This window comes from Hippopotamus amphibius, chromosome 14 (assembly GCF_030028045.1).
Source record: "Hippopotamus amphibius kiboko isolate mHipAmp2 chromosome 14, mHipAmp2.hap2, whole genome shotgun sequence".
Lineage (NCBI taxonomy): Eukaryota > Metazoa > Chordata > Mammalia > Artiodactyla > Hippopotamidae > Hippopotamus > Hippopotamus amphibius.
This window is the reverse complement of record NC_080199.1, coordinates 479,502-505,160: the sequence shown is the minus strand read 5'-3', so window position 1 is coordinate 505,160 and position 25,659 is coordinate 479,502. Positions and strand designations below refer to the sequence as shown.

General features: G+C 62.9%; 1 protein-coding gene across 3 annotated transcripts; it reads left to right on the top strand.

The window, feature by feature from the left end:
- Positions 1 to 25,282, top strand: TFDP1 (transcription factor Dp-1). Of its 3 annotated transcripts, none has more exons than XM_057707494.1 (12): positions 1 to 50; positions 802 to 876; positions 11,137 to 11,203; positions 14,719 to 14,825; positions 17,342 to 17,463; positions 18,481 to 18,646; positions 18,958 to 19,101; positions 19,514 to 19,582; positions 19,831 to 19,982; positions 20,360 to 20,526; positions 21,372 to 21,450; positions 24,163 to 25,282. In XM_057707494.1, exons 2-12 carry the CDS (start codon positions 865 to 867, stop codon positions 24,308 to 24,310), a joined length of 1,233 nt encoding a protein of 410 aa, XP_057563477.1. In that variant the 5' UTR covers positions 1 to 50; positions 802 to 864; the 3' UTR covers positions 24,311 to 25,282. The 3 variants fall into 3 exon arrangements, with proteins under 3 accessions (XP_057563477.1, XP_057563478.1, XP_057563479.1); XM_057707495.1 differs by lacking the exon at positions 1 to 50 and adding an exon at positions 92 to 185 and having other exon boundaries at positions 24,163 to 24,407; XM_057707496.1 differs by lacking the exons at positions 1 to 50; positions 802 to 876; positions 11,137 to 11,203 and adding an exon at positions 14,410 to 14,525 and having other exon boundaries at positions 24,163 to 24,407.
- The last annotated feature ends 377 nt before the right edge of the window (positions 25,283 to 25,659 follow it).

Sequence of the window (25,659 nt, the reverse complement as noted above, 5' to 3'; positions counted from 1 at the left end):
GCCGCCCACGTCACCGCGCCGCGCACGTCACGCCGCCCGACGCTCGCAGGGTGAGCCCCGCGCCCCGGCGCCCCGGCAGGGCAGGGACCCCGGCCGAGCGCCGCCGGGACCGCCGCCCCCCGCCCCGCGCCCGCCCGCCCGCCCGCGTGTGCGCGCCCGGGGTCCGCGCGCCGCCCGCCCGCCAGGTGCGGCGGGCCGGGGTCCCGGAGGGGCGCGCGGGGGGGGGGGCTCCCCGCGGACCCGGCCGCCCCCCGCCCGAGGCCCGCCGCGTGGGCGCCCGGTGGCCGGCCCGGCCCGTCGGGGGCCGGGGTCGCGGGCGGGGCCTGCGGGCGGCCCCCTCCCGGCGGCGCGGCGCGCGCGCGCGTCCGCGTCCGTGCCCGGCGGGGGTCGGGGCGGGCCGGGGGCGCGCGGGGGGCGCGGGGCCGGGCGGCCCGTCCCCACCTGCCCGCCGACCGCGGGTCCCGGCGCGCGGGAGGCGGCCGCGGCCTAGGGACAGGCCGGAGGCCGGGACCCCGGAAGCCCACCTGTCAGCGCTGCCGGTCGGCCGGGGGCCGCGGGTGGGCCGGCGCGCGCGTGGGGCGCGCGAGGGCGCGGGGCCGGCGGGGGGCGCGGGGCCGGCGGGTGGCGCGCGCGCGCGCGGGGCTTTGTGCGCGTCGGGGCGGCCGGGTCCCGGGCGAGGTGACTTGGAAGCCGCGGGCGGGGGCGGGGCGGGGCGGAAGGCTGCTCTGCGGCCCGGGGCGCGGGGGGCGCGCTTCCTCCCTCCCCGCTCACGCCCCGCTCTCCCTGCCTTCTTCCCAGCAGCAGGAGCATCTTTCTTCTCTGGAGGGCGAGCCTCGATAGCACCGACTTCACGGATCTGGTAACATGGCAAAAGATGTAAGTGGGTGCGCTCCGTGCTGGGCAGGGCTGTGGCCGGCGCTGCGTTCTCCGTGGCTTCGCGCCTGGGGTCCGCATGACCCCGCTGGACCCCGGCAGGGCCGCTGTTCGGACGTTCAGATCACACGGAACAAGGTGAAGGCGAAGAGGACGCAGGAGCCCCCGTCGCCTGTGTGGCGCCGGGCGCCGGCCTCTGCCCGGACGCCCCGCGAGGAGGCTGGGGCCCGGCCCGGCCGCCGCCCACCGTCGGGGTCTTTGCACGTCGGTCGCGCCCTGGTTGGGAGCACACCCGCGTGCCGGAGGCCCGGGCGCGGAGCGAGGCTGTGAGCACCTCCCTGAGCGCCTGCTTTTTTCTCAGAAGAAGTGAAATCATAGCGATTAACCGAACGTGGTGAAAAACTCTAGTTTTGTGTTTGTCATGAGGCTGTGGCGTATAGTGAGTAACTTTCCACTTTTTGCAAGAAGCCCGCGTTCAGGCTGCAGACACAGCCCGTCTCAGTGGCCGTGGAGCCCGCTCCTGCATCGCTTACAGGCACCGCGAGCCCGGCTCTGTCCTTTAGCGTGTCTAAGAATGTGCTTTTCTGTGAACGTGAGGGGAACGGGGCTGTTGACTCGTTGACTGGTTAACTGCACGGAGTTGGAAGTGCAGCCTGAGACGCAGCCAGAGGCGTAAAGTCTGTGGGACCAGATGACAGGCGTGAGCCCTCCATCGGCGTGTGTGAGCTCGGATGCCCTGCGTGCTGTGTGTGCCGCGGGGGTGCGTCCGTCATCTTTGATGGCTGAAGGCCGTGCCTGGTCAGTTCTCTGCCGTGCTCGCCCAGGGACACAGGCCGGGCGGCAGGCGCGCAGGAGGGGCGCTGGGTGCCAGGGCTGGTGTTGGGAGCTGAGCCTGCGCTCCTGCGTGAACCCCCGGAGGAGAGCCCTCTGACTCCTCCTGGGCGTCCGGGGGCCGTCAGGTGTGCTGGACGCCGGTCTCGCCGGGGCTTGGGGTGGGCGGGGTGGAAGCGGTGGCCGGGACAGGGCTTGGCTTCTCTCCCGCAGCCTGCGTCTTAAGGAGGGTCTGATTCTTGAGTTCGTGACGATGACGGGCAGCCGGTGGTAACTGACGTGGCGGGGCCTCAGGGTGGTCTCTGGTGTAAGATCAGAGCCCCTCGGGGTCACGGGGGGGTGCTGGGACCCCAGCTTGACAGAGCTCTGGGGGCTCCGTGGGGGGCCGTTGGGGCCCAGAGGGGCCGGAGGGGGCCTGGGAGGGGCAGTGTGGGCAGTCCCCTGCAGGTGGGCCAGTCTCCTGGAGCTCCTCTCCAGCCTGTTGCAGGTGCGTCTGGCTCAGGGTTCCGCACCACTGGGCCGGGCGCCTGTGCCCGCGGGTTCGGGGTTTGCAGGAGCGGCGATGGTGACCACGGTGGGTGAGTGTGGGGCTGAGTCGGGCCAAGTCGGTAGGGAAGCAGTGCGTTTCCCTTGAGTCCTGGAGGGAGGGTGGGCACGCAGATGGGGAGGAGGAGGAGGGGGCTGGGGTGTGGGGAGCCTGCGCGCTGAGCCGCCTGTCTGCCGTGAGGCTTCTGTTTCTAGTGCACAAAGAAGTTGTCTCGGTGTGTTTTAAGAAGACATCTAGACAGAATACTGTCGTCCGTGTGTTTAACCATTTTCCAGCAAAATACACAAAAGTAAGCCAGCTGGCTCAGGGCTTCCCGCCAGCATTTCCTTTGGAAAGTGGGGCTCGGTGCCGACCTTAACTTCCCTGGCCCCTGTGTTGCCCCCAAGACCCTCGGCCCTTGTGTCGGGACTCACGGGAGCTCGGGGACTGTCCTTAGTGTGCACAAGGGGGTGTTTCCGCGATGCCTGCAGTGAGGCCCGTGGGTCGGAGGCCTGGCAGCGGCGTTGGGGGCTCCGGCCTGGGGCCGTCTGTTCCCTCCCCCGCAGGGACTTGTCACCCTGGTGAGTGGAAACGTAGCTCACTGGTTACTGACTGGTGAGACTGGGTGTCTGTGGGTTTTATTTCGTGCCTTGGGCCTGTGACACTGGTCCTGATGGAGGGTCTCCAGCGCCCGGGACACTCGTGCAGTGAGTGCAGGTGTGGAAGGAAACGTGAAAACTGTCACCCTCAGAGGCATCCCCTTGTGCTAAAGATTGCAGTTGTGTGGAGTAGAGCGTGGGCCACGGCGGGCATGGTGCGTGTGTGTGCGTGTTTCCTGAGTGCATGTGTGTGAGGCCAGGCGTGTTCACTGTGTGTGCGTGTTTGTGTGTGTTTCCTGAGCGCGTGTGTGAGGCCAAGCGTGTTCACTGTGTGTGTGTGTGAGCATGTTTCCTGCGCGCGTGTGTGTGAGGCCAGGCGTGTTCACCGTGTGTGCACGTATTGTGTGTGTGTGTTTCCTGAGTGTGTGTATAGGGGCTGAGGGTGTGCTCGTTTGTGCGTGTGTGTGCTGAGTGTGTGGTACATGCGTGTCCCTGCCTGGGCTGCTCCCCCTTCTAGTCTGTGGACCCAGCCAGCAGTTTGGTGCCATCAGCCTTTGGAAAACTGTGGTCGTGAGATAAGGGGCCCGGGTGGCAGCCACAGCTGGTCTAGAACGGGCCTGGAGGGGCCGCGCGGGAGGGAGACGGCAGCTCAGCCCCCGCGGGAGTGACCCTCAGGGAAGGAGGACGCCGGGCCGTCCTCGTCTGGTGTCACAGGTTTGTAAAGGGCAGGGAGGGGGTCGTCGATTTGTGAAGTCACAGGCCTGCTTTTGCAGAGACGTTCCCGGGACCCTCCCCTCCCCCCTCCCTCCCCCTCTCCCTGCTTCTGGTGCGGGGGCAGAGGGCAGGTGTCCCGTCAGATAACTTCGTGTCACCCAGGGCCTAAGACGGGGACAGGGAGCAGCTCTCTGGACGACACCCAGGGTGGAATCCTGCCTGTAGACCAGGGCCGTGGGCGGCGCAGCTCTGCCCTGGGCCTCCTGCCCAGTGACGGGTGGCAGGCGTGCCGGCCCCTTCCTGGGCCGTCCCGCGAGGACGCGTCGCCCCGGGGTCCTCGGCCGCGGCCGTGGGATCGTGCTTGCCGGTTGGTGGTGTTGCACCAGCAGGCTCTTCCGTCACAAGCCCTGGCTTCCCTTCAGCAGAACTTCCACAAGGAACAATGTGAATTCCTGAAAAGGCTCCAGTCACGTTTCTTGTGATTGTCAGTGTAACGTTAGTTGTACTGAAGTCAGAAAGCTCCAGGTAAGAGAAAAGAAGAAGATAAAAGTCGTGTCAGCCAGGACGTGCGAGGGGTGGCTGGGAGTTTGTAGTTTATTCCTGTTGGGTCTCCACTTAGTGGTGCGGGACAGAGGCGTGTTTCTCGCACGCGTGAACCCTCTCTGTGCAGTCGGGTCCTGCCCTTCTGCACGTCCGCTCACTGTCGCTGCTTCCGCGAGTCAGTCGTTTTCCCCACCGCGTCATGTTTAGCGGTTGTGAGTTTGTTTGACGCGTTGGGGAATCATAAGTGGTCAGTTACTGGAAACGTGAGCTAAGTCGGGAAATAACAAAAAGTGAAATATTCCTAAACTCACCTCGTAAAATTCAAACACGTCTGCTCGCCAAGGCCCTTTCTTGGCGAGTGGGTGCACTGATGTGCGTTTCTTGTATAAACCGTAGCCCATGTCATCCAGCTTTGGTTTGTGTAGGACGTAGGGAGGATGTAGAGAACATTTAAAGACACAAGTGCGACCTTTGAGGTTGTTTGCAGTTTTTTCCAGGCTTTTAGTAACAAACGCAGTAAGTCTGCTACTTACAAACCTGCAAGTTGTGAACTTTCAAAGATGCGAACGTGCGTCCCGTCCACGTCGGGCGTGAGTGGCGCTGCAGCCCGCCCTCCGTCTCCTGTTGCTGGCGCCCCTTCCGCTCTCCTCTCCCCCCGCTCTCCCACCTCCAGGCAGTAACTCTTCTTGCCTGTTCACGCGACGTCGGCCCCGTCTGCCAGCGGTTGTGCGGCACTCCTGTACTTTTCAAGGTACTGTGCTGTCAGATTAGAAATGTTTTCTTCTTTATTTTTTGTTTGTTTTTGATGTACTGTTTGTGTGAAAAGTATCATAAACCTACCACAGTGCAGGACCGTACAGCCGATGGTGCTCGTTGGGTATGTAGGCTGACGTCGTTGGACTTGGGAACAAACTGGACTTACGAACGCGCTCTCCGAATGGAGCTTGTTTGTATGTAGGGGACTCGCTGTGTAAGAGGCACAAGGGGGCGTTTAGAAGCGAATACAGCTGAGTGACGGCCTGACACGCGGGTCATCTGAGGGCCCCAGCAGGGGTGGGTTGACTCGGCTCCCAGCCCAGGGCCCAGCTCTGGGGAGCCCGGGGGTTTCCAGTTGAATCTCCTCAGGTGTGCACAGATCTGTGGTGATGATCCAGGACGGGTTCTCGGGAGTGTAACAGCGCGTGGATACGTGTAGACACTCGCACGCGTGTGTGTGCGTCTGAGCATCCTCCGACGACTCCCCGGGTGGGCGTGCTGGGTCACACCAACTTGCACCAGGTTGCTGGAGCCCATTTTAATGCCCCGTTTCCAGCACCGAGTTTCATAATGACTTAAAACCCCACAGACGCGTCCCAGTTGATGGGTGGCGTCTTAAGTCGGATTCAGCTTTGGTGTGCGTTTTTGATTCAGAGGTTGAATATTTCCCTTTGAAAACATCACGTTTCTTTGAGAGTTGGACCTGCCCTGTGCTGCCTCGTCCCCTCCGGTGTCCACTTCCTGTTGATTTGCATCCACTCCAGGGACAGGGGTGTCCCGGAGGCCTTGGTCGTCATCTCACAGCAGAGTTCACGTTCGGTTCTGTCACCCGGCACGCGTGGCGGGTGTACCATCGTTGCAGGCTGAACCGTGGAGCACGCACCTGAGCTCACACCTGCACGTTTCACGTGAAGAACAGGTGGTTTCCGCGTGTCTGAGTGCTCCTCCTCCCCTCGTCGCCCTGGTGCAGCGTGACGGAGGCTGGCGTGGGTCTGCGTTCCTGCCCCTCGGGGACAGTGGTCTCGGCCTCAGCTGCTACGCGGTGCCTGGTCCTCTGCTGCGCGGGGCTGGTGACTTGAGTACCTTGCCTGGGTCTTATCCTTCTGTTGTTTCACTTGCTTTTCAGAAAAATGTGAGTTTGAGTGAAAATGTCTTATGCTGAATTGATGGCATCTAGATCTGATCAGAGCCTTGGGGGTGAATCCCCACTCTTGCAGCCGAGGGGACCAGGCTGCCAGAATCAGGGTGCTGGGGCCCCAGGCTGCCAGAGATGGGGTGCAGGAGGGAGCCGGCCTCGCCCACCCAGCTCTGTGCCCCGCTCTCCTCCTGCCACACAGTCTGCCCCCCTCCCGCCGGGCTGCGGTGTAGACGTGCCCGTGGGGGGCGGGCGGCAGGGACCTGCTGGGGGGATGGGGCGAGGGCCTGTTGCATTGGAGTCGGGGACAGGGCTTCCCCTTGAGGGGCTGCAGCAGGCACAGCGGGTAGGAGGACGGATGAGGGGCAGACCCAGCATGAGCCGTGGGGGCTCTGGGGGAGGGAGGGCAGCCTTGCTTACCCTAGAGAACCTGAAGTCACGTTCCTCTGGCGGTGACGAACGGGTCGGCGGGCTCCCAGGCTCCGTGACTGCCGCCTCCTCCGTCCACCGCCCCGCAGAGGGTGCGGCAGGGCCAGCCCGTGCAGACCTGCGGCGGAAAGGCCGGAACGCGGACGTGAGCAGGTACTTAGCAGTTGTCTTGGAGCCGTGTCACGTGTTCATGGGGCAGTTCTGCGTTTGTGCCTGTGGAGTGAATTTGATGTTTCTCTGGCCGTGATGAGCAAGGCTGGTCCGGTCGTGGGTTAGAGGCCGCGTCCTAGGAAGGGGGAGGCTGGGTAGTGGGGTTACCGGGTCTGAAAGGAAATCCAGGACCTCGCGTTCAGGGGTGGTGCCTGCTCTCTAGTGGGCGGAAGGGGATTGTTCAGGTGAGCTGCGTGGTGCTGGGTCCAGCTTGGGGGCGCGTGTGGGTGGGAGTGCTCTTCTACACATGCGTCTTGGCCGGTCGTCGGGGGGCTCTGATGCCCTGTAGGAGGGCCTGGAGCCCTGGCGTTTCAGAGCCGGAGGCGTCAGATCCCACTGGGGGGGAGGTGGGGGACGCGGGCTGGGCTGTGCGCTGCGTCCCGGTCACGTGCTCCCCGGGGGACGGCGGCCGGCCTCGCAGCAGAGGGTCGGGGTCTCCCTTGAACGCCAGCCTCCTGCAGCTGCACCCCCGTTCCTGGCCCCGCCTCTGCACTTGCGCCTCCCGACCTCGGGAGCGCGCTGGGCCTGGTGAGCCTGATCCCCCGCTGGTGGATGGGCCCCGGGCCTCGTGCAGCCGTCTCCTCTCTAGACACGCGGCCGATGCTGTCCCGCCTGTGGCGTGGGCCACGTGTTGTGGACGTGGCCTCGGCTCCCGTGGCTCTGGCCGCTGCCTGGTTTCCTCTCCGTGGATGCCACGGGGGTCCAGGCCTCAGACCCTCGGCTGGAAGCCGCGCCCTCATCCTTCCTGCGTCTGGGGCCTCTGGGCCTTTGTCTGAGATGTGGAGATAGCCTCTTGCCTTATCCAGTTACAGAAGTAGAGGCTTTCTGTGACAGTCCAGTGGAATCGGAAAGTGAAGAGTCACCTGAAGGCACAGTCGAGGGTGGCCCTGCCGTCAGGCTTTGGAGGTGATTTTGGGGACAGCGTATACGGCCGTGCCACGGCTCTGTGTAAACACCCTCGGACGTTCTGTTCCCGCTTGTTCATGCCACGGGTTTGCCACAGGTGTTTTCACTTCGGTTGACGTGCGCGTGGTTGATGAGCAGAGGCTTTGCGGACCGCTCAGACGTGCGCAGGGCTGGAGGCCGTGACCGTGGCCTTGCGTCCCTGTCACAGTCCAGGCGACTGGGTTCGGGGCCTCCCGCTTCCCCAGGCGTCGTGGTGTCGGCAGACGTTCTGGGACGCGTCTCTCGCAGGGGAGAACCTTTACGTTGAAACACGCTCGACGTTGTCTGTCAGCCCTTCCTCAAAAAGTAACGCCAATGAGTAAGAAGAGACGCGCCCCCCACGCTGAGCGGCGTTCCCGGGTGTCTCCCCGCGGGTCCCGGCCCCGCGGGTGTCACGAGTGGGCCTGGCCCGCGCTCCGGGCGCAGCCTCCCGAGCCGTGCTCCCCGGGGGCCCGTCTGCACGGAGGGCCCTGAGCCCGCGCTCCGGGCCGCCTGGCTCCGGGGTGGCCCTCCCGCGGCAGGTGGCCGCGGTCAGCTCCGTGGCGGGGCAGCTGAGCCCGCGGGCCGAGGACAGCAGCGTCGTCCCCTGCGGCGCCGGCGGCGGCAGCCCGGGAGCCACAGGTGTCCTCGGCGGTCGCCCTCACGTCTCGAGAGCCCGTGAGGCGCCGCGGGGGGGGGGGAGGCGGGGGGAGAGGCAGGTGGACCCCAGAGGCGGGTGGGGAGGGACGGCGCCTCGTGACCTGCCCCGGCCGCTGGGCCAGGCCAGCTCTCCTCACGGGGCGGGGCCTTCGGCGGGGGCGGGGAGGGGGCCGTGTCCCTCGGGGCCCGTCCTCCCCCGTCAGGGCTGCCGCGGGGTCGCTGTGGTGGAAGGACTCCGTGTGTCTCTGTGCGGGTCGGTGCTGACGTCAGCGAAGCCGTGGGCCGGGTTTTCCAGCGGCGTCCACGAGGCCGTGATGGTGGGTGCTGTCTCGGCCCCGTGACGGCACCGACGCGCTGGGCGTGCCCGTGTGATTCAGGAAGTGCCCCGACCTTTCAGGATGAGTCAGGAGGTGGTTATTGAGGTGAGGGGTGTGTGCGTGCGCACGGGCTCCCTCGGCCCCTCCCAGGCCCCCCGCCCCGAGCCCCTCAGCCTCCCGGGCAGGTGGGTGGGTCCTCGAGGCCCCGTGACGGAGGCCGGGAGGTGATGCAGAGGCTGGCTGGGGAGACTCCGCAGGGCCCGGCCAGGTCGCGCCTCCTCGGGGAGCACGTGACGCGCTGGGGGCCCCGGTTTCATTTCTCAAGCCTGCAGCGTGGTGGTGTCGGCCTTAGGAAGGTTTGTTAATTTAAGTGAAGTAGCCGTAGTCAGCTTTTCAGCTTCCTTTTATTTTTTAATTAATTTATTTATTGGCTGTGTTGGGTCTTCGTTGCTGCACGTGGACTTTCTCTAGTCGCGGTGAGCGGAGGCTACTCTTCGTCGTGGTGCGCAGGCTCCTCATTGTGGTGGCTTCTCTTGTTGCGGAGCACGGGCTCTAGGCGCGTGGGCTTCAGTAGTTGCAGCACGTGGGCTCAGTAGTTGTGGCTCATGGGCTTCGTTGCGCCGCGTCATGTGGGATCTTCCCAGCCCAGAGACTTAACCCGCGTCCCTTGCATTGGCAGGCGCGTTCTTACCCACGGCACCACCGGGGAGGCCCCTCAGCTTCCATGTTTAATTGGTTCTGCTTTTGCAGCAGCTTTGTGTGTTTTGGGAACACGTGTTTTACTGTCATGGCTGCTATTGATGGGATCGTTTTATCTACTGTAGTTGAATAACCGACTTTTTCCATAAAATACGAACACAAAAGGCTGAATATAGGTTTTCTAAGAAAAGTGAAGGTTAGTTGTGGCGAATGGGTGCCGTTGCTATTGGCTTATGTGTAATGCACGTAGCAGTGGGGTGTTTCCCTCCAGGAAGCTACATTTGGAAGATACATTTAAGGTCTGGAAGATACGTTTAAGCTTATGTCTTAAATATGAAGATGTTGTCAGGAAGTGAGTCCAGAGCACTTACCTTCACGTTAACTGCGATTTCAGGAACCTCCTTTAAAGATCAAGAACAACCTGTGATGTGATGCCTGTTGTCAAGTCCCCGAGCTGGTCCACAGCCTCTGGGCCGCGGGTGGAACGGCGCTCGGAAGAAACAGGCCCTGCGCTGCCCGTGGGGCTCCTGCTCCCAAAGCGGGTGTTTTAAAAGAGGCTGCAGCCGCGACTCGGGGTGGAGCGTGGCTTGTGGGTGACGTCGCCCATGACTGCTCCACGCGTACCTGAGAGACCGGCTCTGCTCCCGAGGTCCGCGCTGTCCATGATCTGTGCAGCTCCGGCGCGGTGTCCTGTGGGGCAGGGGCGGCGCTCAGGCCTATGTGGCCCCCCCTGCAGAGAGGCTGTCCCCACGCGGAGCCTGGGGCGGGTCCACAGACGACCTCTGCCTCCTTCCTGCAGAGCTGGGCGCGCGGGGCCTCAGGCTCAGGGCTGGCGGGGACGTCTGTGTGCGGCGTCTCTGGTGTGCAGGAGGGTGAGCCGGAGCCATGGGGGTGGCGAGGCGGCCTCCTGGGTCTGTCCTGCCCTCCCACTGGCGCTCTGGGGTCTTGAGCAGCTCCCCTCTGGCTGCCTGAATTATTGGACTGTGACCACGTGTCTTTGCTGGTTTGTGGTCAGGTTACATCAGGGGGTCGGTGCCACGGCACCCACGGCTGCGAGGGTTGCTCTTGAAGGGACAGCCGGTTGGTGAATGTTCCAGAGGACGTCTGTGACCCCATATCTCTGGGTGGGAAACAGCGGCCCCAACATTCAGTGGCTTAAAGCAACAACGGACGTGTGTTCTCCCAGCAGCCGGGGAGGGCTGGGTTGGAAGGGGCTTGCTGGCAGGTCTGTCCCCTGTGGTTCCCGTCTGGACCATTTTATCACTGATACGGTGGATTCTGAATAGCTCTGGTCCCATATCCCTGTGCAGAGAAAACGAGACCGCATTTTAGTTTCACTTTTCAGACGTGTCGGGTGACGCTCCCGCGACGCCGCGCACGTCAGCCCCGGACTTGCGACGTGCGGACGCTCTGGTCCAGGGGTCGGGCCCTCCTTTCTTCTCCCCTTCCCTGTTGACAGCCTGCGTGCCTTGTGTTTCTCTCCCGTCGAGCCTGCCTGTGTCCCGCCGGGGTCCGCGGGGGTGCTGCCAGCAGCCCCCGGCCCCGTGGTGGCGAAGGGCAGGGATGTGCCGGGCCCCCGGCCCACGCCGCCCTGTGCGCGGAGGTGGCCCGCCCGCCTCAGGGAGGAACCGGTGTCCGGCGCTCTGACCGAGCCCAAGGCCCTGTTCTCGGGCGGAGGCCCCACTTTGCTTTCACGTTGGGGCACCCACGGTTCGCATGGTGGAGCCCAGATGTGACCCGTTAAAGTGACCCGCGGTTGAATCTGTGAAAGCAGTGCTGCGCGGTGTCCCCAGGGCCGATGCGGCAGCCTGCCACGGGGGGTGGGCGCTGAGGCGTGGCGCTCGGCCTCCGTGGGGCTGGGGGGGCGGGGGACCGGCGGCCCCCACAGCCCTGTTCACTGTGCTGTTGTTGCCCCCACAGGCCGGTCTAATTGAAGCCAACGGGGAACTCAAGGTCTTCATAGACCAGAACCTTAGTCCTGGAAAAGGTAAGGGCGCCATCTCGGGAACGCACGTCGCTTGATACGCGTGTTCCGCGTGGGGTGCGCGGGAGCCCCACGTGCGGAGCCGCCTGCCCGGCGCCCCCGAGGCACCGGGCCCAGCGGCCCTGGGAGCCCACGTCCGCGCCAGCGGCCGCGTTTACGTTGGCCTGTAAGTCTCATATGCTTTGCAGAAGTTCAGGAAAAGTAAAAACATAAGTAAGAGAACACAGCACAGGTCGCCCGTGCTCCCTCTGCCTCAGCGGCCCCGCTGGCGCCACCCAGACCCCCTCGCGGCTGCGGGCCCCGTGTCCCGCCTGCGGGAGCCCCGTCCCCGCGTCCACCCGCGGTGTGTCTTGAGTGGCGTCGAGCGGCGGGGGTGGGGCGGGCTGTCCTCAGGGACCCCGGGGCGTGCCGCCGCCCTCCTGGACGGGCTTGGGGTGAGGCCGGCCAGCAGCTGTGTTTGAGCCCGTTGTCCAGACGTGGCTTTGCAGGATGGGAGGGCCGCCCGCCTCGCGGCACGGGCCTGCCGCGCGGAGCACAGCTGGAGGCGCCCCCTTCCTGATCTGCGTCTGTCTAAAGGTTGCGTCGTATAGATGAGGTGTGTGTGTGTGAGCGCACGTCGTCTCTCTCGGGGGTGTCTGACGCCTGGTGTCCACGCACGTGGTGTCCTGGGACCTGCGTCGTCCTCTCCCGGCAGCGTCTGGTGCCACCTTTTGTGGCCCAGTGGCAGCTCTGACACCCGTGGCTGGTGGTTGACAGAAACCCTTTTCGGATGAGCTCTGGGCCCCCGCGTGCCAGGTGTGTGTGGGTCACCGTCTTTTGCTCCCGGGAGGCGCTGCTTCCCGAGGCGGGTCCTCATCTCGCTGGTGAGGCTGTCCTCTGGGGACGGGGGTCACCTCTGGTTCCTGCCGTCCCTCCGCCTGAGGACAGGCTTCTCGGGCAGCAGAGGTGAGAACTTAGCTGTGGCGTGTGGCTGGAGGCTTGGTGTCACTTTACGATTCCTGAGACTTGGAACCTGCCCTCCAGATGCACACCTGCAAGGTGAACTCAGCCAGCTTCCTGTGTCGCTGGGGTCCTGTTGTAGGAGGACACGGCGCCCCTCCCCATGGCAGCCTCCGGGGGCGGGCCGGGGGCTCAGAGGACGGACCAGGTGTGGGATGGAGATGGTTCCCCAGGAGGCAGAGGGCTGCTCCCCAGGAAGTGGTGGGGAGTTGCCTGGGAATGGCTGTGGTCAAGGCACCGAGATGGCCAGAGGGCGCCCCGGGCCCACGGACACCGCACCTCGATCCCCACAGGCGCTCCTGCAGGGCCCGCGATGGCATGTCCACGTGGGCAGGTGTGGCCGTGGTGGTGGCCCAGGAGGGCAGCTCCCACCGGTGCCTGAGGACCAAGGAAGCTGCCGGGCTTCTCTGGTGCCAGTGACGTGGCGGCCGCAGAGCTTGGGAGACCCAGCGTGGCAGTGGCCGCGTCGTCCTGACCCTTTCCACATTAGCGAAAAGAATGTTTGTTGCAGGGCAGGCAAAGTAGTAACGCTTCAGACATTAGGTTCTGGAAATTTTAAAACGTTTGGTTAAAATTATTCTCAAGGAAACCTCACGCTTTTATACTGTAAGGTATCTTAAAGCCTATAGATATTAATATTAATGAGATAGGGTTACTGTTTATAAAGTTATGTAATTTTTTGAATCCTTTTTCCGTTAATGGTTATAGCAAGTCAGACAGTATATGTTCTTAACTCATTTTCTTGAATTCTCCAACTCATCATGTTATGTTTGAAAATATTTTGTTTGGTAGTTACTTTAAAAAAAGGCTCCGTAGTGCACTTTACAGCTAACACCGTGTTCTCTCTAGAGAGTAGGTCCCAGGCTGTGTTACAACGTCCCCCTCCTGTGGCCGCTCCCCCTGCCCCGTAAGCGGGTGGTGTGTGGCCCCGCCGTTAGGTGGTTTCATTAGGCCGCGTACACAGCATCACCTTCTCTGGATGAAGACCAGCTGTGTAGTTGGTGGGGGTTCATTTCGCTAGCCCACGATCTCTTCTGTTCCACATTGTTGTACGGTACCCATTTTTCATCGGCTGTCACAACTTGTTTTAAAAATGAACGTTTTCATCATGTGTAAGTAGAATCACGTAAGGAAATACGGTCAAGAAGGTTTTTTCCCATCACCTTTTGTGGAACGTAAACGTGAGAGTGATTCTCGTGCCCGAGCTGGTGCATGTGGTGTTCAGCGCTTGACCTGGACATCTTGCGGGTGCCGGCCGTCTCCCGTGCGCTGTTGCGGTGGTTTTTCTCGGATAATGTCTCCGTCCGATCGCCGTCCGCATCAGGGGTCCGCCCGACCCTGGAGCATCGTCCGGCGGGAAGTCTCCAGCGCAAAACTTCGCAGACCACTTTTGACACGTTCGATCGGTCACAGCACCTTCTGCATACGCTGCACAAATCTTTTTTTTGCGTTTTAGTTGTGTTTTTGCCTCTCTTGAAATAATAAAGCGTAATATGGCAAAAATGTTGCTGTTACTCTTTTGCCTTCAGGATTAAAATGGCTGCACAAAGATTCACCGATCTTAATGAGTTTTTTTTTTTAACGCACGCCGATATGACAGCTGTCGCAGTACAGCCTGACAGAATTGTTTCGAGTGAAGTGAAAGACAGCTAAGCCCCACTAGGGCCAGCTTATGGAGAAAAGCGAATGAACTTTTTGGCCAGCCCAGGGGCGATGATTCAGGGTTCACGTGTGGCAGCAACGTTCTTTGTTTACTGGAATGTGAAGAAGTTTATTTACAATGCGTGGCCTGTGAAGTGTTCAAAAGGGAGACCTCAGACCGGATTGAAGACCTCGTCTCTGGCCAGACCGGGTGGCCGTGAAGGAAGACGGCGTCTGGTGACAGCCTGGTGCAGGGCCCTCGCCCCCGCAACCACTGCTGCCCCGCCGCGGGGCCGGAGGGTCTGGTCCACGCGGGGTTTCTTCCTCCCTCCTGGTGGGGCCGGGAGCCCGTGTCTTTCCCCTGAGGCCGCCCGGCCCTCCCACCGGCGCCCCCGGGATCACGTGTGTCTGGTGCCGGCAGGGCGGGGGGGTCCCCGGTGTATCCCCGGGGCCGGGCGCCCGGCGCCCTCAGCAGACCCTTGCTGAGCGGGGAGGGTTTCCGTCCCCGCGGCTTTGTGTTCAGCGGCAGCTTCCTCACAAGCCACTCTCCCTGGAAGCAGAAATCTGATTCCCCTTCTCCGGGTCCCGCGGCTCCACCAGAACATCCCGTCGGCGGGCAGATGGCCCCGAGGGCCTGGGCAGCGCGGCGACGGCCCGGGCGCACCGGAGCCCCCGAGCCCTGGAGGCAAGGGCGCAGAGGCGGGCGGGCGCGCGGGGAGAGGGCAGTGTGGGTGCGGCCCCCTCGCGGCCGCCCGCGGGTCTCCACGGCGAGAGGGGCAGGAGGTCTGTCTCCTGAGGCGCCGTCATCCTGGCGCTGACGCCGACGCCCCGAGCCCCGATTCAGGAAGGTCGTGACCTCTCGTCTCCTTGCGTTGCAGGTGTGGTGTCCTTAGTAGCTGTCCACCCCTCCACGGTGAACTCGCTGGGGAAGCAGCTCTTGCCAAAGACGTTTGGACAGTCCAATGTCAACATCGCTCAGCAAGTGGTAAGGCCGGAAGGGTGGCGTGCGGTAGGCCCTGCGGCTCCCCGTCCGGGGCCCACGGGTGTCGGGAGCGTGTGGCCGTTGCCGTGTGTCCTCCCCGCCTCGGGCCTTCCTGTGTGTGTGGCTGGATGGCGGGACCCGGCCAGGCCAGGGCAGCTTCTCCGCTGGCCTTGCTGGTCCTGAGTCTGCCCTGACGGCGTCTCCTGGGGTGACGTGTGCGCTCGGGCAGAGCGGCCTGAGCTAGCGGAGGCTGGCCGCTCCCAGGCCTGGACCCTTCTCAGGGTGGCCTTTCTGCCTGCCTGGGGCGTGAGGCTGGTGTCTGTGCGGACCTCGTGCCGGGGTCAGGGCTCCGCAGGCCGGCCGACGGGAGGGGGCGTCCCTGCCCATCGTGGCTGCCGGGGGGGCGTCAGAGGCGGGTCTGTGCTCCTGGGACGGTGCCCGGCGCCCCTCCCCCGGGTACCCCCACCCGCCCGGCGGCTCCCACCTGCGGGGTCATCCCCGCGTGACGCGAGGGCCCCGCGCAGCCGTGAGAGGAGGGGCGCGCAGCGCCCACCTGCGCCTGCTCCTGCCTCCCCACCAGGCGGCCCCCGGCCGGGTGTGTGACTGCTCCCTGTGACTTCGCCCATCCCTGAACTTGGCCATATTTGCTCAGTAGCATCGCGGTGAATTTTCAAGTCCGTAGTGCGTGGGAGTCTTAGGCCTTGTTTGACCCATCACAGATACTCAATACACGTCTTCTTGATAGAAGTTATTCACGTTATTTTATTTTATAAGTACGGTGTGTTATGTTGTCGCGGAGTCACGCCTGAGAATAGCTCGGCGATTCTAGGAACAGTTCTGTTGTTGCTACCAGTTTAAGTAGCTGGGAGGAAGATGAACGTGGAGGGTTTTCCGTCCGTGCCCTTCCGACCTTCAGCTTATCAGCCTGAACGTTCCATCTCTGACGTGCCCTCGGAGCCGAGCTAGCTGTGCAGACGCGTTCTTCACAGAATCCCAGTTCTGAGAGTTAAAGCTGGCCTGCCACAGAGGCCGGGCCATCTCTGCAGACAGTTTCCCACGGAGGGAGGTCCGTGGAAAGGAGTGAAAGTAGGAGAGTGAGGAGAGGACGTCCGTTGTGTCCTCCACAAGGTTGTGGGCGGCGGGCCCCGGGGAGGGGGTGTGCTCACCTGCCCCGTCGCGGAGGAAAGCCGCCCTCGTGGTGAGCAGCCGTTGGGCGCCTGCGGTGTGCCTGGTGCTCTGTGCTTGCGGAACAGTTGCACCCGTGGGAGGTGTCCTTCGGGGCGGGCGGTGGAGCAGGCACGCGTGTCCGGTGGGGCACCGACCCTGAGGCCGGGTACCCCTCTCCTGGGGGAGCGGCCGCAGCCTGGCCTCTGCCAGCCACGCGGGCTGGGCCGGCGTCCTGTCTGCTCTCCTGGGGACGTCGCGGGCTGAGTGCTCGGAGGGACGGGTCTCGAGGGGTCCAGGCCGGTGACCGTGGGCGGTGGCTGCGCTCTCCCCGCACCGAGATCCCGGGCCCCGTCAGCACACACGCGTGAGGCCCTCACCCCTGGGGGTTCGTCCTCTTTTCCATCCTGTTTCACCTTCCGGAACACTCGCTATTTGATCTCATGTCGTTTGAATGAGAGGGACCTGCCGTTTGAGAAACACTGGCGGTGCTTTCATCGCTGGGAACGTGAATTAAAAGGAGATTCAGCAGAGCTGTTTTTCTTTGAGGTTTGTGGGTCATTACTGTTGACAGGTGACCTGGGCTTAGGGAGAATTTGCAGAGTGCCAGGTCAGCTGTCCCAGGGCCCGGGGCCCCTTATCCCGCTCAGCAGTGCACTCGTGGGCACGTCCAGCTTCAAGTAGCCTGGACGCGGCCTGCTCTCTGCCCGCCCGGCGCGGGGGACCCCGTGCGGACGCGTTCGGGGACGTCCCCGTGCGGTCCCCGGGGAACAGCGCCTCTGCGCGGGTGTCCGGGTCAGACACCCGACCTCGGGGCTGCGGTTGTACTTGGCTGGACGAAGCCGTGTCTGCGTGTCCCAGCGTTATCGTGTGAACGCCGCTTGACGACCGAGTTCTGAGAGCTCCGCCTCCCGTGCAGAGACGGGCGTCTGTGTGTCGAGGGCGGCGGGACCGCCGCCTGTGCCCTGGTGCCTTTGCCTCCCCCCGTGCTGTGCTGTCTGGGTGCCGGGGCTCCCCTCGTGGGTGGGCGGGCTGCTGGCGGCGCCGCAGCGAGCCTCGCTGGCCCTGTGTCCCTTTTTCCGCTTTTGGGCTCCATGTTAGTACCGCTGAAGCGTAGGTTTTTATCCTTGTCCGTGTCATTAAAAGGAAAGGCAGTAAAAGAGGAGCGTGCGAGTCCCACGCGGAGCTGTCTCCAGGCCGCCGGGCGTCCCCCGCTGCCCCGGGCACCAGGTGTCCCCGGCGGGGCTCGTGTGACTGTTTTCTAATCTTTGTGGTTGATAAAACCACGAGAACTGAAGCGGCAGCTTCGTGTGCGGGAGATTCTGACTGTTCTGAATTGTCTTTTTTGACTGTAGGTAATTGGTACGCCTCAGAGACCTGCAGCGCCAAACACTCTCGTGGTAGGAAGCCCACACACCCCTAACACTCACTTTGTCTCCCAGAACCAGCCTTCAGACCCCTCACCTTGGTCTGCCGGGTGAGCACTTGCCTAGAATCTACCCCCCAGCCTCTGTGGCCGCGTGGCCGACCGTCACGCCAGCGCATCGGGCAGTGGCCGAGGCGTGGTCCACGAGCGGTCGGGCTGCGGGAGAGCCGCCCTGTCGTTTTGGGGGGGGGGGGGGGTTCCACCGTGAGGGGGTGGGCTCCGGCTTCTCACGGCGGTGGTGACTTTCACACTTCGCCTTGTCCGTACCGGGAAGTACCATGTGTCGAACCCCGGTAGACGTGGCGGGTCTCACAGTAGCGTCTCCCGCTGCAGCTAAATGTGGCCGTGGAGACGGCCCCATGCAGCGGCCACCCCACGCTGTTCCTTTGATCCTTTCCTCCCAAAGCAAAGTGATGTGAAAATGATTCTTCTCAGAGGTCAGCTGTGCAGCTTTCCTTAAAAACAAACGACAGCAGAGCTGTAGAATCGTGTCTGCATTGGTTCTAAAGCAGAAATCATCATCCCCCCAAATTCCTCAGTTGGAACCTCGGGGTGACCCTTTCCTTGACGTGGCGACTGAGAAGGTCAGACGCCGGGGCTCCGCCCCGGGGGGTGTGCCGCGGCCTCGGCGCTGCGCGGCGGCTGCCACGCGGCCACCGGGGGCTCTGGCACTGGCTCAGCGCCGCGGGTTCACGTGTGCCTCCAGGCCCCTGAATCTGCAGCAGAGCTTCCGCGCCTCCTGATGTCGGGCCACATCTTTCTGAGAGACAGGGTCTGGCGTCTCGATGCGCATCAGACGTGTCCCGGGTCCCGCCTTTGGGCCGTCTGCCCCACTTCTCCCGAGAGTGGAAGATACACGTGTGAGGTCCGGCCACTTAGAAGTTTGTCCTCCGGCCTTTGAGGGAAGGAAGGGGCCCCTGGAGGGGGAGACGGAGCCAGGCTCCTGTCCCTGCTGCGCCGCGCGCAGCCCGCGGCGCCCCGCGCGGCGCCCGCCCGCCCTAGGAGGCGGGTCTGCGTCCCCAGCGGGCGCCGTGCACTGAGGCCGCCGCTCTTCCCTTGTTTTCGAAGGAAGCGCACCAGGAAGGGGGAGAAGAACGGCAAGGGGCTGAGGCACTTCTCCATGAAGGTCTGCGAGAAGGTGCAGCGGAAGGGGACCACGTCCTATAACGAGGTGGCGGACGAGCTGGTGGCAGAGTTCAGCGCCGCCGACAACCACATCTTACCAAACGAGTCGGTGAGTGTGCGCCCGGCGGGGCTGGCGGGGCAGGGCCCCTGCCTGCCATCTGTGTCTGAAGCCTGAGGTGCGGAGAGGTTCTGAAAACACTGCGGAGGGACGTTCTCCTGAGCCGATCGCGGGGGGAGACTGCAGCGTCCCCCGCGCGTCCCCGGCCCCGCGTGTTCCCGCCCGGCCTGTCGGGTTCAGCAGGGCCCCGCCTCGTGGCGGGGGTGTGGCGCACGGCCTCGGGCGTCCCCGGGGCCCGGGGTCTGTAGGTTGACCTGCACGCGGCCCCGGGCCGCCTGGAAAGCCACCTCTGTCTCCACCAGGCCTACGACCAGAAGAACATCAGACGCCGCGTCTACGACGCCCTGAACGTGCTCATGGCCATGAACATCATCTCCAAGGAGAAGAAGGAGATCAGGTGGATCGGGCTGCCCACCAACTCTGCGCAGGAGTGTCAGAACCTGGAGGTACCGCCGGCCCCTGCCGAGGGCCCTGGGTGGGGGGCAGGCGGCGGGCGGGCGGGCGGCCCCATCTCCCGAGGCCCGTGACCTTGGCCGCGCTTTCCCGCCGCGGACACCGCGGTGGAGGGGGCGGTCAGCCCGCCGGCGTGGGTAGACTCCGCATCCTCGTGTGTGGGGTTTTCAGAAAGATACCGCGGCCGTGTCCGAACGATGGGCTGGAAGGGGGGTGTGTAGTTTTGAGGTGAAGAGACACGGGCCTGTGCCCAGCAGCGCCTGCCGCGTCCGAGAGTCTCCCGTTTCCCCACCGTCAGGCCCGGGTTGCAGGTTTTCGGCAAGAACCTTCCTAGGTGAGCCTGTGTTGCCCTGGATTTTACAATATGCCGTGAAAACAAATCGTGTTGGTGGTTTGTCTTTGGAGGTGGAGAGACAGAGGAGGCTGGAGAGAATAAAACAGAAACAGTCACAGCTTCAGGAGCTCATCCTGCAGGTAAGGACGTGACCGCCGTGTGGGGCCGCGGGCCCCGTGTCCCCGTAGCCTCCCCTCCAGGTGTATGGTTTTTGGACATGTCTTCTCTGCTGGGCGGCTCCCTGGGGCCTGCAGCCCCCCAGCCGCTCTGATCTCCGAGGGGGGCCAGCTCCTCGTGGTGTCGGGCGGGGCCGTCGAGGACGCCTGGGGAGAGGGCTGGGTGTCCGGTGGCAGCAGGTGCGGGCATGTCAGTGGTGCATCTCTTTCAGCAAATCGCCTTCAAGAACCTGGTGCGGAGGAACCGCCAGGCGGAGGAGCGAGCCAGCCGGCCGCCCCCGCCCAGCTCCGCCATCCACCTGCCTTTCATTCTCGTCAGCACCAGCAGGAAGACGGTCATCGACTGCAGCATCTCCAACGACAAGTAGGTCCTGCTGGGCGGGGCTCGGCCGCCCGGGACGCCCGGCTGGCGGGGCTGAGAGAGTCGCCCGTCCGGTCGATGTGCTCCGTGTCTCGCGATGGTCAAGTACGACCTTGCAGCGTCACTGCGTCGCAGGCGTCCTTCTTACGGCCCTGACTCTGTGTCTCCTTGCAAAGGAGGGCACGTGAGCCTGTCAGGACTGTTGTCGGGGCCGCAGGCGGCGCTCGGGGCCCGTCCCGGGGGCCGCGTAGATGCCGCCCGCGCTCCGGCGTCGTGGCGTCCGCGTGGGTGGGTCGTGCGGCCGGGGAAGGTCTGGGCTGAGCGGGTGTCCTGCTCTGTCTCGGAGACGGTGCGTTTCTGACAGTGACGTCCTCCTGCAGGTTTGAGTACCTGTTTAATTTTGACAACACGTTTGAAATTCACGACGACATCGAGGTGCTGAAGCGCATGGGGATGGCCTGCGGGCTGGAGTCCGGGCGCTGCTCCGCCGACGACCTGAGGGTGGCGAGGAGCTTGGTGCCGAAGGCGCTGGAGCCCTACGTGACAGGTGCGCCCGCCTGCACGGACGCCCGCCCCGCGCTGGGGTCGGCTCCTGCCCAGAGCAGACAGACGGGTGCGGGAGGGTTGCGGGCCGTGGGGTGCCCGTGCGGCAGCGGGACGCCGTCTGGCGGGGCCTTGGGACACGGGGGGGCGGGCGACAAGGCCGTCCTGTATGGTCCGCGTGCGGTTTGTGTGGTGCGGGTGTTGCTTCAGGATCTCACCTTCCAGGCAGGGCCCCAGCTCTGTGAGGAGCCTGGCAGGTGTGGACCTGAGCCTGGGGCGTGGCTCGGTCACTGCAGCAAAGCGACCAAGGAAAGCACCTTGCGGTCCTGCGCCCGCCCCCGGCGGCGGGTGTGGGGCGCCTGCTGGGTCCCTGGTGTCCGTTTTGCCGGCTCCTTGGCTGAGCTGTGGGGTCCCGGGCCTGAGGGGAAGGGCTTTGTGGTGAGAGGACAAGCTGCCCGTGTGCCCTGGTGTGGACGTATCCCCCGAGAGCCACCGCGTCAGACGGGCCTCCCGGCACGGGGGAGCGTCTGGCCTCAGAGCGTCCGGCGAAGGCGGCTCCTGCCCACCGGCCTGCCCTGCGGGACCCACCCGTGGGTGGCGACAGGGCCGCGCGCAGGACGGGGCCGACGTAGACGGGGGTCCTTCCTCCCCTGGCCCCTGCCTCTGCGCTGCGCGGACGGCGGCTGCACGCGGGGAGGAAGGAGAGGGAGGGCTCGTGTGGCGGCGGGGCGCGCGGGCTGCCTTCTGGCTGCGGGTGGGTGGGCCTAGGCTGGGCAGCCCCGGGGGCCCCGCCTGCAGCCGTCCCGTCTCAGCCTCGTGCCGTCCGCTTTGTTTTCTTTCTCTTTCCAGAAATGGCTCAGGGATCGCTTGGCGGCGTCTTCGTCACGTCGGCAGTTTCAACTTCCAACGGCACGAGGCTCTCTGCCAGGTAACTGCAGTCCCCGGCGGGGAGCGTGGGCGGCAGGGCCACCGGGTCACCGGGCGGCAGGAAGCCCCGCGTCGTGTGCGAACAACCACGGCTCCGCCGCCCGGAGGGACGTGCCCTGTGCCGAGCAGACGCCCCCACGACGTCACCCAGGGTCACCCGAGCTTGTCCTCTGTGCAGAGGAGCTGTTTGTTCTGATCGGTTTCTTTCCCCTGGAGGTTAAAAGTAGCACGTGGTTTTTATTTTCTTAAAAAGTGCTTCAGTGAAGCGGGGGCAAAACCACCTGACGCCCGTGGCCGGCAGCCTGAGTGACAGGCTGTTTATCCACCTGTTTTTTTTCCTTTTTCTTTTTAACACAGTTGAAGTCGTAACATACGTGTAATACTGCTCCCTTGTTTCACGTTCCATTTATTGAATGTGGTTTTTTTATGTTACGAGGAGCTTTGTCATTTAAACCGATGTGTGTTTGACCTTTGACCTAGGAGTTCCACGGAGCAGAGCCATGTCAGGCCTTGGGGTGTGTCTTAGTTTTTGAAAGATAAATGTAAGGTAATTTCAGCGTTAAGTTTTATGTTGACAAAACAATCGTTTTATTTTTTATGTAGTATGTTTTACGTTATATGTGTTTCTATCAATTCTAAATTATTAGTAAATGTTTAATTTCTTAAGATAAGAGTGAAATCAGCAGAGTGTAGGTCCAGCTAAATGCGATTGTGTGCACCTTCCGTGAAGGCTCTGTGGCCACCGTGTCATGTGGTCCCTGTGTGACGCCGCCGTGGCCCCGTGAGGGTCCCGGAGCCCGTGGGGTCCGTCTCGACCTCGGCAGGGCTGAGGGAGGCCGCGCGGTCCTCTCGGAGTGTCTGTACCCGTCGGGGTTTGTCTGAGGTCAGTTCAGGTTTTAGTTGTGAAGCGGCCGGTGTGCGTGTGGCCCAGTCTGTACAATGTGAACACTGGTTACTCCAGGAGGTGGAGTTTGAGTATTTTCTAAATTTTCCTCTTTAAGACATTCCTTTTATTGATTAATTCTGAGAAGCTCGTGTCAGTTTTTCTAATGAGGGAAGCAAAGCCATTAGCACTTAAGAAAAAACGACCTTCGTGGTGGAGATGCTGTTTTACGGAGGCCCGATCGTTTCTCGCGCTGCCGTCTGTGGTTGGACGTTCAGTGGTTCCCAGTTACAGGGAAGCTGCGGTGAGCAGCTCCCTGGCCCAGTCGCCACCCTTCGTGACCTGACTGCTGGGCGGGCCCCCCGCACCCCGATGTGGGGTCGCTGTGTCTGAGTGTCGGCAGGCCCTGTTGTCAGGGCCGGTAGACAGCAGGGAAGGTTTGACGTACATGCACGTGGTTTGCTCTTAACAGGAGAATGCCTTTAGCCCTGGGAAGCGTGCAGCTCTGGCCTCTCAGGGTCCTGACCCGCATGGCAGGGTGAGAGCCGCGGTCACTCCGTCATCCTCTCCTCTACCGCCTGCCACACCGTCTGTCACGGCCATGTTTGCGGGGCGGTTCTGACCTTCCGTGTCCTGTTATCTTTAAGCAGACGTACTGTTTACAGAATAAACTCCCCGTCTCTTGGAGAGGTCGGGTGCAGAGAGGTTGCTGTGAGGCCCCTGGGGGCAGGGACAGACCGCCTCCGCGTCTGGAGCCGGGAAGGCCTGTGTCACGCTGTAGCCCTGGGCGGGGGTCCCGTCAGGACTTCCCTTGCCGTTCAGCTCAGATACGAGGACGTTGAAAGGACTCGTGACAGTGCCTGAGCGCGTCGTCACGCAGAGGAAATGTCACCTCCCCTCCCCTGGCGGCGGGTGCGGCCATCTCCCGTCGGTGCCCTGGGACCCTGACGGACCGCAGCTCACCCTCTGGGTCGCCTGCGCGCTGTGCGGGGATGCGGGTGGCGGCTGAAGCCGGGGGTCTTTGCCCGGGATCCCAGCTCCTAAAACCCCTCCGTTCTAGGCCGGGGTCCTGCCTGCGGGCCTGTGGACATTGACATCTTGGGCCGGATCGCTCTCTGCGGCGGGCGGTCCCGTGCCGTGGGGGGCGCTGGGCCTCAGACGCTAGCACCCCCCCCCCCCCCGTTGTGACAGCCAAAGATTGTCCCGTGTTTCTGGGGGAGGCTCCTGGGAGCGTAACGCAAACACGGGTGGGTTCCAGCCGCCCCTTTAAGGAGCAGGCAGCCCTGGCCACTCCCGCGCCCGGCCCCGCAGCTACACCCCCGGGTCCGTGGTCCCCCCAGCCCCGGGGAGCGTGAGCAGGCAGGCGCTCTTCCAGAAATAAAACCTGCGAGAGCGGTGGGTCCCGGGGCGGGGCCTTCCTGGAGGCACCCTCAGCGTCCCGGGCTCAGGGCGGGCGCCAGAGGAGCTGGGGTGGGGCTTGGGACAGTGCTGCCACACGTGCAGACGCGTGCACACACCCTTCCCAGAGGTCAAGGGGGTCCAAGGCAGAGGCCTGGGAGGAGGCTCTCAGGGTTTCCTGGTTGGTGCGCCTGAGTCTCGTTTCTGACGTGGTGATAAATGGGGGGGCTCGGTGTCGGGGTCCTGCTGAAGCGTGATGTGTGAGGGGGGCGTGACGGGGTGCAGCCGGTTTCCGGAGTGCCGGGGTCTGTGCTGCACGTGGGTGAGGTTTTCTGTGTGTGTTGGTATCATTGAGAAAACCCAGGCCTCCCCGGAAAGCCGGCCCGTCTGTGGTGCTGCAGACGCGGCCACCGGTGCCCCCTGTCCCTGCAGCGACCTGGCCAATGGCGCGGACGGGGCGCTGGCCACGAGCTCCAGCGGGTCGCAGTACAGCGGGTCGCGGGTGGAGACCCCCGTGTCGTATGTCGGGGAGGACGACGAGGAGGAAGAGGACTTCAACGAGAACGAGGAGGAGGACTGAGCCCCGCCGGCTCCGGGATCACGGCCGGGGAGGAGGACTGCTGTGAACGTGGAGCGTCAGCTTCTCTTGTCCTGCTCCCGAGAAGAGCTTGCTGCGCCGCAGATAAGCAGCGCCCTCCCTGTTCCCCGCGGGGCCCGACCAGCTGCGCTGTGTTCGATGCCGAGGCACGGCCTCTGTTTACTTTCGGATTTTGTGTTTTCGTTTGCTGTTTTTTTAAATCCAGAGTTCATTTCGCCACTTCCCAGTTCTTGCCGAGGGTGCTGGAGACGTCGTGCTCCATCCACATCGAGGGAGATAAAGGCCCCGCTGCCACGACGCAGCCGCCGAGGGGGAGGCACCTCAGAGCCGGCAGACGGCGAGGCTCTGCTTCTCGTTTTATTACGACTTAATTTCCCTTAAATTATATTGACTGTGTGACTCCATCGGGTTTATACTTCGGTTTTGCTTTGTGTTGCAGCAGACGAATTGCAGAGTTCTTTTTTTGTTTTTGTTTGTTTTGTTTGTTTGGTAAAAGTTTACTGCCATGCTGGTGCAGCTGTGGAAACTGAAAGCTTGGAATGGTTTACTGCTTATGGTGAAATTTGCCTGATTTCTTACAGGCAGCATTTGGAAACTTTTTATTATATAGTTGTTTACATACTTATAAGTCTATCATTTAAAGACATGTACTGAAACAAATGTTGTATTTGTTTCCTAAGCATCTTCCTGTAATCTATTATAAAATTGAAATTAAATATAGAGACTGTTTTAACAGTTTTTTAACTCAAAATTTGTCAATCAATTTTAATAGTTCTTTTTTTATAAAAAGAAAAAGGAATTTCAGGACAGGCAGCGTCTCTTTTAAAACTTATTCACCGAGAACCATTAACTGCACAGTTGCCGTCAGCTGCCTGTTCTAAAATGATAGTCTTTTTATTGGAACACAGATGAACTTTTCTGTAGTATTTTGTGGAATAAAGAGACTTTAATTGTCTGACTTGTTCACTGTGAGTTTTATTAATAAAGCGTGCATGGGCATTTTAAGCAAGTCGTGTGTCCCTCTGATTCAGGGTTGCTGCCTGCAACTCGTTTTGTCCCGTCGGCCGTGCCCTTCTCAGGGGGGAGGAGAGGGTCCGGGCCTGGCAGTGGACACAGGACCCCCGGGGACTGGGGGCGCGGCTGCAGGAGCCCCGCCCCCACACGTGCCCCCCCCCCCCCCCCCCCCCCGCCGTTGAGGCCCAGGTGCCATTTCCCGGGTGACTGGACCGCCGAGGACCGCCGACCTCCCAAGTGTCGTGACATCCCTGAGGCAGCCCGGTCTCTACCTGACGCGACCGTTCCCGGGTGGCTCCGAGTGTTTGCCTGTGGGG

Coding starts and splice junctions, on each gene's coding strand:
- TFDP1 (XM_057707494.1), top strand. Junction 18,647..18,957: donor ACATCTTACCAAACGAGTCG/GTGAGTGTGCGC, acceptor TGTCTCCACCAG/GCCTACGACCAGAAGAACAT. Junction 21,451..24,162: donor GGCACGAGGCTCTCTGCCAG/GTAACTGCAGTC, acceptor CTGTCCCTGCAG/CGACCTGGCCAATGGCGCGG.